The following is a 13,168-nucleotide window of genomic DNA, read 5'->3' on the forward strand; positions in this document are numbered from 1 at the left end:
CTCAGGTCATGATCCCAAAGTCCTTGGATTGAGCACTGTATCAGCCTCCCTGCATCTGCTTCTCCCTCTGCCTGCTGTTCCCCCTGCTTGTGTATGCATTCTCTCTGACAAATAAATTTTTTTTAAAAAAGGACCAGGCCAGGGGTGCCTTAGTGGCTCAGTCAGTTGAGCATTTGACTCTTGATTTCAGCTCAGGTCATTATCTCTCAGGTCTTGGGATCAAGCCCCTAACCCTCACCCACTACCTCCTCCCACCACTTCCTGAGGCAGGCTACAAGCTCAGCAGAGAGTCTGATTCTCTCTCCTTTCCTTCTGACCCTCCCACTACCCTTTAGCTCTCTAAAATAAAAATTCTTTAAAAAAAAAAAAAAAAGGAGCAGGCCACTAAAGAAGCATCAAAAATACAATGATATATTCAATACCCAAGGCTTTACTTTTTAAAATATTCAATATTCTTTTTTTCGAGATTTTATTTATTTGAGAGAGAGAGCATGTACATGAGAGAGCATGGGGATGGGCAGGGAGAGGGAGAAGCAGGTTCCCCACTGAGTGGAGAGCCTGACTCAGGGCTCAAACCCAGGACCCTGGGCTCATGACCTGAGCCACAGGCAGCTACTTAAATAACTGAGTCTCCCAAGTGCCCCAAAATACTCAATATTCTTAATATCAATGACAAGTTTTTCTACATATAATATTCCTGCTCTGCCCAACACCAAACCTCCTAGAACATTTGGCTTATCCATTAAACAGAGCTCTACTCAAATTAACCAAAATACAAAAGACAACTAGATAGTAATATGCATAAAAGCAAAAGACCTGGGGTGCCTGGGTGGCTCAGTGGGTTAAAGCCTCTGCCTTCAGCTTGGGTCATGATCCCAGGGTCCTGGGATCGAGCCCCGCACTGGGCTCTCTGCTCAGCAGGGAGCCTGCTTCCTCCTCTCTCTGCCCATCTCTCTGCCTACTTGTGATCTCTGTCAAATAAATAAATAAAAATCTTTAAAAAAAAAAAAAAAAAAAAAGCAAGACCTTTTCCCAAAACATAATGTTATCTGGATTACACCATAACTAACTTTTACATTACCCTGAAAATGTTTCTTCAAGACTTTATTTATTTATTGAGAGAAAGACCAATAGCATGAGCTAGGGGAGGGACAGAGGGAAAAGAGAGAGAATCCTAAGCCGACTCCAAGCTGAGCACCGATCTGAACAAGAGGTTCAATCTCCCAACCCTGAGATCATGAACTGAGCCAAAAATCAAGAGTCAGACACTCAACTGACTTAGCCACCTACATTACCCTGGAAATTTAAGTGAGCTTTTAACATGGTAACAATAGTAGTAAACAACTATCCCAGTAACTTTAATCTCAGTATGGAGTACAATCATATTAGATTGGTGACCAATGGCTTTGGTGATCATTCTCCTTAAGGACAGGATACACCTTATTCATCTTCAATGCTGAGTGTCTGCAATATATAAGGAATCTAATATTTACCAAATTGATGAATCCTACCTAAGTAGAATACCTTGGAAAGATTAGTGAACTGCCTAAAATTAGTCCTGTTTCAATAACAAGGCAAATATTCTCAACATTATAATCTGATATTCAAGTCATACTATTATAAAAAAATACACCTAAGTAATAATTATGGGAGTGAATTAAACGGCACAAATATAAAATATTACCTACATATCTAGCTTTCAAAATTACTTTCTCCTGCTCTCCATATGACATAAAATACTGTGGTAGATAATTTTAATAATGGTCCTAATGAATTACACTTTCCGGTGTCCACAGCCCTTCGCAACATGACAGTGTCACTCTCTCACCAAGGGAGTGGAGTTTCCTCCATCCTCTTAAAAATGGGCTTTGCATGGACTAGAAGAAAACATGTTCATCTTCACTACATGATTTGAAAACAAATTTCACCATCTTAAAACTACAGGCGGTGTAAAACTTATATTTACATTTGTTTCCTTTTATTCTACAAATATGCAAGTATTTAAGAACTTTGAAACATGGAACAATGAAGCATGAACCAGTAAAATCTACTTTTGGATTCCTCTAATTTTGGAGTCCTTTACATGAATTTAGTATATTTTTAGTTCTTATTCTTGAATATGTTTGTAACGTTTTCTTTAATCTATAAAAGAATTTGGTTAGATATATGCTAACTCCACTTTGACTATAGTTCTGTTTGCTTTGCAAAAACACTTATTACTCAACATTTGAATTTATCTTTATGTACCTACAATGGGATATTTTTATTGTTGTTTTTTGAGAGTGCACAACAGGGGCAGAGAAGGGGGGCACAGAGAGGAAGAAAGAGAATCTTAAGCAGGTTCCATGCTCAGTGCAGAGCCCAATGCAGAGCTGGATCTCATAACCCTGACATCATGACCTGAGAGGAAATTGAGAGTATGATGCTTAATCAACTGAGCCACCCAGGCACCCCTGGGATGTATTATTTACCAAGAAAATAAGGAAAAGCTCAGTAAAGCCTACAATAATTAATGCTATTTAACCCAATTTAACTCATTAAGCATTCTCTTTGTATCCAGAAATTAACATGAATTCAGTTAAGAGGAAAGAAACAACAACCAAAAGTGTTAAACCTTCTTTATAAAGCATTGTCTCACAAAAATGTTCCCCTCAAAGAAATCATGACTCTTTAAAACATTCTTATAAACTAAGTATTCCTTCACACTACTTATATTTATCATTGATGACAGATAAAATTTTCAAAATCAGGATGCTTGGGTAGCTCAGTCCTCTGACTGACCAGCTCTTGGTTTCAGCCCAAGTAATGATTTCATGGATCATGAGACTGAGCCTGCATTGGGCTCCACTCTCAGCAGGGAGTCAGTGTGAAGAGTCTCTCCCTCTGTCCCTTCTCCTCACTTCTAAAATAAACATTTTTTTTAAAAAATCTTCAAAAACCATAATTAACATTATGAACCTGTAGGTGTATTATAAACATATACACGTATAAACATCAAGCTAATCCCAAATAATTGAGTAACTTTAAAATAGGTATACTTTCATTTAATTATGTTGAATAATGAATATATACGTATCATTGAAATCTCATCTTATGGGGGTACTAATTCCATGAAGTTACAAATCTAAGAAAAAAAATACTTAATTTTCCCAAAGCCAAACATACTAATAAACAAGAAAATTCACTTTTCATACCTTAAGATAGCAGTGTGCATAGCAATAATGAAGCAGATTATCAGAAGGCTGAGTAAGGCTGCTGACCACATGCACCAACTGTTCAGCATACATTGGCACAGAATGTTCCAGATTAATTTTATCCACTAATATCTGAATGGATGGCAAAGGCCGAAGAGACTGGAAGTTTGTAGCATTCAGGAAGTTACTTGAGTTCTGGAAAATAATAAAGTTCACTTTATAACTCAGGAAAACAGTGACTAACATGCAATGCCCCCACACAAGCCTCAGACTGGCACATTTTGCAATGTTATCAAATCAATCTAGAAATGATTTTCTATGGGACTCTCTTACCATAACCAAATACAAATGTCTTCTATATATTTTTAAGTATGTCCTAGATTTCAAAAAAATGCATATTTACTGTAAAATTTTTACTACCCATTTGGTTAAACTTTTTATTTTTCAACCAACTAGGATAGTTCACTATGTGCTCCTCCTTACATTGAATGGTATTTTCTTAAGCTCAACCATTCCCAAATATTGACCTGGATATCCCAGAGCCACCCACCAGTTGTCTTCTTGTCCTTTATTCACATTTAGATGATGAAGGGACTAACTACTCCAGACAGTTTCACAGACACAAGAAGCAAAACCCGCAAAGAGGAATAACTTCTGATCCATATCGTATCTACAATACATATCGTATCTAACAATACATACATTAAAGCCTCATAAAATCCTAAGAATCTCAAGTTAGGCTTGGTACTTTCAGTGTTACAGAACCTTTCTAAGCTTCCAAATAAATGCAAGTAGGTATCAAGATGTCCACAGAATGAACCCTGATTAGCAAACAATCCCTGCTGGTCCTAAAACTAACTTACTTCCTTAAAATGCTATACTGTCATTCTCAACGAGAAACAGTATGACCTTAGATGTATATGAAAATCTGTGGGAGAGAGGTTTCACTGTTCTTTCTGTCTTCCATTGTCACAACTGCGGAGCAGTACTAGCACTTAGCAGAGTAAAGACTGGCTAAAAATAGTAAATGCTACACAATACTCTCCAAGTCCAAAAAGCCAAAAGTGCCATTATTGAGATACACTGGGCCTAAAATCGACTAAGTTGAACCTATTTGCTTGAACATGCTTTTTTAACTTTTTATTAATAATTTGTAAACCACTACTTACTAAAGCAATTGCTCTTTTAAACGACTTTACTTTGGATGATTAAGGTATAACATATGGTAAAGCACATAAATCTTAAGTGGAGAGCTCAATAAAATTTTACATATGTAACCATCACGCATTTCAGGCACTCTAGAATATATCCCTTCTCAGGCAATAGATCAGCTGACTCTCTCCAGAAGCAGCCAATATTTGCACTGCAATCACCACAGACTTGTTTTGCCTGTTTGTGAACATTATGGAATCATGCAGTACCTGCTCCTGACTGCCTGCTTTAATTCAACATGCCATCTATAAGAACTATCTATGTTGTTCCATTCATAGAGTTAATACTCTATTTCTAATAATATTTTTTTGCCTTAAGCTCACACTTCCTGGTATTAAAACAGCTACACTCTATTTTCTGTGATTTGTATTTAAATTGTTTTCCATCTTTTTATTTCTGATGTGTGTTATAGTTTTCAGTTCCAGAATGTGATTTTTTTTTTAATAGATTGAGGGCTCTTCTGAAATCTTCCACTTTTTTGTCTCTTTCTTTTTGTCTCTTTCTTGAACTCATTACTCATAGCTGCTTTGAAGTTAATGTTTAATACTGACATGCTTTTTCTCTGCTGAAATTTTCCCAAGATGATCGCTTTACTCAGCAACATAACAATTACAAGTGGACAATATGGAGCAAATATGAAACATTTCACAACATGAAACTATCGTATCACAGTCAATTCCTTGTCATACTTCCACAAGTTCTTATTTAAAGTTAGGACATTTTTATTTCTATAATCATCATTATGTACATATCAAAAGAAATATAACCAAAAGAAACTAAAGATAACAAATAATACTTTATTATGTATATGGCAAACTCAGAAAGCAATGGCCTAATCTAGTAAGTCCTCATTAACAATAAAGTAGTAATTATTGTGTTCCTAATATGTGCATATGGCTTATGTGCATTATCTCATCTAATACTAAAAATAATTCTAAGAGCTAGCTACTGTAAGGGAACAGCTCTGTGCCAACAACCTGACAATCTTACACAAATCCGTGCAGACCACAAAGCAAGATGCAGCCATAGCCGACCTAAGCCTTAGGAGAACATCCCGTTACTCTCACAACACATCAAGATAGGAGGACTTGCAGAGCTTCTAAAAGACCATGTCTCACCTTCTTCTTTTGAGGGAAACTGCAATGAGACATTTTCTCATCAGCATCCCACATTCAGGTGACATATGGTGTTTCCACTTACTATTCTCAATGTATAGCTATAATCTCTGTAACTGCTTAGATGAGACATGGAATTGAATCCTTGACAAAGGGTATTCTGCTTAATGGTTGTTGCACGTGTGTGCTGCAGGTCACTTTGGCCTTCTGGTTTCAAGACTGTCCTGAAAGGGACACAGCAAGCTGACACGATTAATGATTTGCTTTTATGTTTACAATGTAAGTAATAAACTACCTGAAGCCATCTAGGCTTACTGCTTCTTTACCAACTCAGTCTGTCAGCCCACTTGACAAATGTTTTGTTTTGTTTTTCAGAAACAGGTTTAGAGATACAAAGCAAAGTGTCATAGTTTGTATATGGACTGACTTTTAGGCCCATGCTCTCTTCACCATTTCTTGATACAGCCTTAGCTTGAGGTTATTTATATATAATATATATGTAGACACATATACACATGTAAGAATTAACAATCATAGTTACATTGTTTTAACATCACCATGGATGATTATATAAGGACATATTCTTTTACTCTATCACCTCCCTCTTACAGTATCATAGGACTTGCAAATATGCATGTATGAGAAAAAAAAGTAGTGAACTGCAAAATATACCTTTTCTCCCATAATGACGGGTAGCAAATGGTCCAACAAGTTGAATTCAGCCATGAAAATAGTGAAGGTACATTTGAGGAGAGTAATACTTGTATGTCGAGTAGGAATATATTCCTCCAAAGACGCCACTTCTTCAGGATTCAGTATTGTTTCATTTTCATCCTTAATATCTAAAATAAAATAATGAAAATTTAATAAAAAATTATTTGTAAATAAGTGAATTAATTGGTTCCCTAATTTTAAGGACAAATTATATTTCTCTTTTCAACAATGAAGCAACTGCAAAATAATGTGTTACCTTTAACAAATATGTTATACTCATAAAAGTTACTGTAGAATGTAAATATGTCTTTACTATATAAAAATTTACATATTTGATTTTAAATTACTTTTAAATATTTTAAAGAAATTCTTAATCTCTTTTGTTAAAAAAATAACAGCTTCTGTTAATAAAAACACCATTAAGATGATACAAAAGCAAGCAACAAACAGATAATATTTGCCACAGATAGATGGATACAGATATCAATACAAAGGACCCACAGCATACTAAAAATTTTTTAATGTAAAACCTTTTACAAACCAATAATAAACAACTGAATAGAAAAATGGGCTACAAAGCCTTGAACAAGCAAAGGATGGTATTTTTAAATTGCCAAAAATCCTTTGGAAAGCTAGATAACATCATTAGGCATTAGATAAGTGCAAATAAAGTCACATGACAGCATTACTGACCCACTAGAATGGTTAAAATGAAAAAAACTAATACTAAGTGTTGGCAAGCATGCAAACCAAACATCAGCAAACCTTTTACATAAAGAGCCATTTAGAAACTATTAAGTTCTGGTAAATAGGATGACTGAGCTGTATTATTAAATGAAAGCACAATAACTACCATTTTCTCTTGCCCCACATTTCCTGTTGATTCACATTAGATATTGCAACAGTGGGCCAACACTGACCACATAGATTAGATACATCTCAAAGAATGGTAGAATATTAAGACAGAAAGAATTCTGGGTCTAAAGACAACCTCAAGGAACATTTAGCATAATCCACTAGAGCACCTACTGGCTTGGATTTTCACATGAGAAAAACAAATTAGGTATTGATTTTTGTGTGAACCTAAGTTTTCATTTTTCTGGAATAGATGCCCACAGTTGCTAGACTACTAGTTACAGGCAATAGTTATAGATTTAGTAGTTAGTAGTTGGTAGTTACAGGTTTAGTTGTTAAAGAAACTGCCAAAGTGTTTGCAGAAGTGGCTGTCTGTTTTACATTCCCAACAGCAATGATGAGTGACGTAGTTTCTTCACATTCTCCCCATTTGGTACTATCACTGTCTTTTATTTTAACCATCTCATACATACTATTCTAGCCCTTTTATGATTGTCTGGGATGAAGTAGGCATGCAAGCAAAGTATAAGAAATGACTACAGAAACATGCCAAGCACTTCTTATGCACTAGACACAATGTTACATGCTATTTACATGCACTGATCTTTGGAAGTTGGTCCTACCAGTGTAATACATAGGTAAGAATAAATTTGCTATGACAAAAATCAAATAAAGTTTGAACAGCAGAAATTTATTTCATATTACAATCTAAGTGTAAAGAGATGACAGTGCTACCATGCAACCAAAGACCCAGGTTCTTGCTATCTTATTGCTGTTATCCTCAGCATGCAACTTTCATTTCAGGGTCAAAGATGGCAGCTCCAGCTCCTGCCATTATAATTTTTTTCCACCCAGAAGGAAGGGTAAAGAAAAAAAAGGAAGGTGTGTGTATTTCCTTTTAAAGTGTGTGTATTTCCTTTTAAAGTCACAGCCCCAAAATTCACTTAACTGAAGTTCTGCTCCCATCCAGTAGTCAGAACCTCAAGTCCTGTGACTATACTTGGAATGTGTTATCTTTAATTTTATCATAAGAACTGCTATTATAGGGGGCACCTGAGTGACTCAGTGGCTTAAGCCTCTGCCTTCAGCTCAGGTCATGATCCCAGGGTTCTGGGATTGAGCCCCACATTGGGCTCTCTGCTCAGCAGGAAGCCTGCCTCCCCCTCCCCCCCCGCCTACTTGTGATCTCTGTCAAATAAATAAATAAAAATTTTTAAAAAAAGAATTGCTATCATAGAAACTTCTTTTACTATAAAATAAGAGAATAATAGATATTGAGGAGACAATTTAACCATCACTAGCCCAATAATTAAACTCATTACTAAGAGAAATGAAAAATCAGTTATGTTACTTAAATTTCCTAACACTAAAAGCAGGAGTCAGAATTCAAGCCATTGTCTAATGTCAGGGGGGTCCTTTATGTGCTATTATGTCCTAATAGAGAGTGCTTTATTGTATAAAAAATGAATTTGTATTTTAGGAAACTCTGACAGCTTCATGCTACATTGAAAAAATTAGGTAAGCCACAAATTGTTTTTTTACCAGTAAGAGCTATGTCTCCTTAAAGCTAAGCTTGTATGTTCAGAGTCCATCTTCATGTCTGCTCTTCAGAAACCACGAAGTGGGAAAATGATCATTATTTCAGAAATATACATGAGGAAAAGTATACAAAAGTGTGGTACTAAAATCCTGACAAATACTGGTAAATAAAGTACTTATATAAATAATTTCCAAATCTTGACCTCTCCCATAACTTCTACATACAACTAAATACATGAAAATCAGACAGGCAAATTACACAAAAAAAGTGTAATTTAGCAAACTACAACAAACTGGATTTTATAATCATTCAAATCAACTAGCAAGAGATTCAAAATGAGGACAAAAACAAACCTGGTTTTAGCCCACCATATGGCTCATATTCATGTTCCAAGGCACAAACAATCATTTTCAAAATTCTATGTACTGCACTGCTATCCAAACGAAAATCAAGAGGACCTATAACAAGGCTTTTTGTAGATTTCTCCCGAACCGTTCCCATATCTTCACTTTTTCCTGAAGAAAAGTCTTGTTGACTTGCAGAACCTACAAGAAACCACATCTCATGTTAATATTTTAAGCAATCGGATACACTAAATTGTAATATTACTCTTCTCTTTTTAGCTTATAGGTTAATGCCTTAAAACCAATTCTCCATGGGTGGCTCAGTGGCTTAAGCCACTACCCTCAGCTTAGGTCATGGTCTCAGGGTCCTGAGATCAAGCCCCACATCGGGCTCTCTGCTCAGCAGGGAGCCTGCTTCCCCCTTTGTCTCTGCCTGCTTCTCTGCCGACTTGTGATCTCTCTCTCTCTGTCAAATAAATAAATAAAATCTTTTTTAAAAAAATTCTCCACTGACTGAATACAAAGAACACTGTTAATCTACATTTTTCTCTACACAAATGAGATGGTGATTATTAACAAAAAAACATTGCTTCAAATAACAATTATTCCCATAATCTATTTAATGTTACAAGAAGTGCAACAAAATTTAAATGCTCATTCTTAGAAAATTAGTCTCTAAAATCTAACTGGCTAATATCCAATAATTCTATACACAATACTATGATGTTAATTAGAAAGGCTGAGTAGAAGAAATTACATTTTACTATTTCATCTTAGAAATTTTGCTGAAAAAAATGTTCACAGGGCACTGTGACAGTTGTATAGTGATCATGGAAGACAACAATGGGTTTTACTGGCTTTAAACTTTTTCCTAGAACAAAATTACTATGACCAACTTTTTCTAGACCAAAATTACTATGACTACATGATACAAACCCCAAATTCTTCAATCCCTTATCTACCCATATACTGAAGTGGAAACCAACGGCTATCTTCTAAAAAAAATACTGGCTCTACCTACAGGTGCTTCTCCTTAACTAATATGTATACTCCATACATTAGAGATTTGTTCTTAATACATAACTCCACATTATAAATGACAACATATGGTGATTTCTAGTTTTGTTTTTTTTTTTTAGCTTTACTGAGATACAACTGACATAGTAATATTGTGTCACCAGGTACCCCATTCCCCTACCCCCTTCCCCTCCATCAACCCTCAGTTTGTTTCCTATAATTAAGAGTCTCTCATGGTTTGTCTCCCTCTCTGATTTCATCTTGTTTTCCCCTTTATTTCCCTATGATTCCCTGTTTTGTTTTTTAAATTCCACATGAGTGAAATTCTATAATTGTCTTTCTCTGACTTATTTCAGTTAGCACAATACCCTCTAGTTCCATCCATGTCATTGCACATAGCAAGATTTCATATTTTTTGATGGCTGAGTAGTATTCCATTGTATATATATACACATCTTATTGTGGACATCATACTATAAACACTGGGGTTCAGCTGGCCCTTCAGATTACTACTTTTGTATATTTGGGGTAAATCCCTAATAGTGTAACTGTTGTGCCATAGGGTAGCCCTATTTAGAACTTTTTGAGGAGCCTCCATAGTGTTTCCTAGAGTGCCTGTATGCCTACATGCCTACCAATAATATAAGAGGGTTCCACTTCTACACATCCTCACCAACATCTGTTGTTTCTTGCCTTGTTAATTTTGGCCATTCTCACCAGTTTGAGGGGGTATCTCACTGTGGTTTTGATTTGTATTTCCCTGATGCCAAGTGATGTGAAGCATTTTTTCATGTGTTTGTTGGCCATTTGTAGGCCTTCTTTGGAGAAATGCCTGATCACATCTTCTGCCCATTTCCTGACTGGATTTTTTATTCTTTGGGTGTTGAGTTTGAGAAATTCTTTACACATTTTGGATACTAGCCGTTTACCTGGTAAGACATTTGTAAGTATCTTCTCCCATTCTGTAGGTTGTCTTTTGTTTTTTTCTAGTTTCTTTTGCTGTACAATAGCTTTTTATCTAGATCAAGTCCCAATAGTTCATTTTTGCCCTGCTTCCCTTGCCTTTAGAGACATGTCTAGCCAGAAGTTGATGTAGATGAGGTCACAGAGGCTGCTGCCTGTGTTCTCTTCTAGGATTTGATGGATTTTGATCTCACTTTTAGGCTTTTCATCCACTTTGAGTCCATTCTTATACATAGCATTCTTATACATGCATTTTTCTGCATGTGGCTGTCCAATTTCCCAACACCATTTGTTAAAGAGAAAGGTCCTTTTTCCATTAGATATTCTTTCCTGCTCTGTCGAAGATGAGTTGACCACTGAGCTGAAGATCCATTTTAGGGTTCTCTATTCTGTTCAATTGATCTATGTGGCTGTTTTTGTGCCAGTAACATAATGTCTTAATGATTCCAACTTTGTAATAGAGCTCGTAATAGAGCTCGTAATACAATAGAATTGTAATAGAATTGTGATGCCATCAAGGTTTGGTTTTCTTTTTCAACATTCCTTTGGCCATTCAGGGACTTTTCTGACTCCATACAAATTTTAGTACATTACAGCCCTGTGAAAAAAGTTGACAGAACTTTGATAAGGACTGCATTGAAATATATAGATTGCTCTAGGCAGCAAAGACATTTTAACAATATGTTTTTCCAATCCAGGGGCATGGAACATTTTTCCATTTTTTTGCGTCTTCCTCAAATTTCTTTGATGAGTGTTCTTTTAGTTTTCTGAGTACAGATCCTTTGCCTCTTTGGTTAGGTTTATTCCTAAGTATCTCATGGGTTTGGGGATTTGTAATTGTAAATGGAATTGACTCCTTAATTTCTCTTTCTTCTGTCTCATTGTTAGTATATAAAATTGCAGCTGATTTCTATGCATTGATTTTATATCCCGCCACTTCCCTGAATTCCTGTACAAGTTCTAGCATTTTGGGGCAGGAGTTCTTTGGTTTTCCACATAGAATACCATGTCCTCTGTGAAGAGTGAGAGTCTGACTTCTCTGCCCACTCAGATGCCTTTTATTTCTTTTTGTTATCTGACTGTTGAAGCTAGGACTTCTAGTACTATGTTTAACAACACTGGTGAGAATGGACATTCCTGTGTGTTCCTGCCCTTAGAGGAAAAACTCTCAGCTTTTCTCCATTGAGAACAAGATTCTCTGTGGGCTTTTGATACATGGCTTTTATGATCCTGGGGTATGTTCCCTCTATACCTACACTGTGAAGAGTTTTAATCAAGAAAGTATGCTGTACTTTGTCAATTTTATTAATGTAGTGTATCATGTTGATTGATTTGTGGATGTTGAACCACCCTTGTAGCATGGGAACAAATTCCACTTGTTTGTGGTGAATAACCCTTTTAATGTACTGTTGGATCCTACTGGCTAGTATTTTGGTGAGAATTCTGCATCCTCGTTCATCAGGAATATTAGTCTGTAATTCTTTCTGGTGGAGTCTTTGTCTGGTTTTGGGGATCAAGTAATCCTGGCCTCATAGAGTTTGGAAGTTTTTCTTCTATTTCTATTTTTTGAAAGAAGAACAGGTATTACTTACCTTTTTGGTAGAATTCCCCTGGGAAGCCAACCAGTCCTAGGCTCTTGTTTGTTGTGGAATTTTTGATTTCTGCTTCAATTTCCTTGCAGGTTATGAGTCCATTAATGTTTTCTATTTCTTTCCATTTCAGTTTTGATAGTTCATACATCTCTAGGAATGAATCCATTTCTTCCAGACTGCCTAATTTGTTGGAATATAGTTGTTCAAAATATGTTCTTAAATTGTTTGTATTTGTTTGTTATTGGTACTAGTCTCTCCTCTTTCACTCATTATTTTATTTATTTGGGTCCTTTCTCCTTTCTTTTTGATAAGTCTGTCTAGGGGGTTAGCAATCTTATTAATTCCTTCAAGGAAACATCTCCTAATTTCATTGATCTGGTCTGTTCTTTTGGTTTCTATTTCACTGATTTCTGCTCTAATCTTTCTTAATTCTCGTCTCTTGCTGGCTTTAGATTTTATCTGCCATTCTTTCTCCAGCTCCTTTAGGTGTAGGGTTGGGTTTTTTATTTGAGACCTTTCTTGTTTCTTGAGAAAGGCTTGTATTGCTACATACTTCCCTCTTAGGACCACCTTTGTTGCATCCCAAAGGTTCAGAGCAGTTTTGTTTTCATTTTCATTTGTT

The 13,168-nt window shown here is 35.9% G+C and overlaps 1 protein-coding gene across 7 annotated transcripts in view; it reads right to left on the reverse strand.

Annotated features, from left to right (window-relative positions):
- The window catches only part of VPS13B (vacuolar protein sorting 13 homolog B), a 792,142-nt gene that overhangs the window by 675,714 nt on the left and 103,260 nt on the right, over positions 1-13,168 (reverse strand). For all 7 annotated transcript variants that reach the window (XM_059165934.1, XM_059165936.1, XM_059165932.1 and 4 more), the window contains exons 13-15: positions 8,984-9,175; positions 6,194-6,363; positions 3,195-3,389 (exon numbers count right to left, since the gene is read on the reverse strand). In XM_059165934.1, the coding sequence (XP_059021917.1) occupies positions 3,195-3,389; positions 6,194-6,363; positions 8,984-9,175 (557 nt within the window). The remainder of the gene's footprint in view (positions 1-3,194; positions 3,390-6,193; positions 6,364-8,983; positions 9,176-13,168) is intronic.

The sequence above is a fragment of the Mustela lutreola genome, chromosome 3, assembly GCF_030435805.1.
Source record: "Mustela lutreola isolate mMusLut2 chromosome 3, mMusLut2.pri, whole genome shotgun sequence".
Lineage (NCBI taxonomy): Eukaryota > Metazoa > Chordata > Mammalia > Carnivora > Mustelidae > Mustela > Mustela lutreola.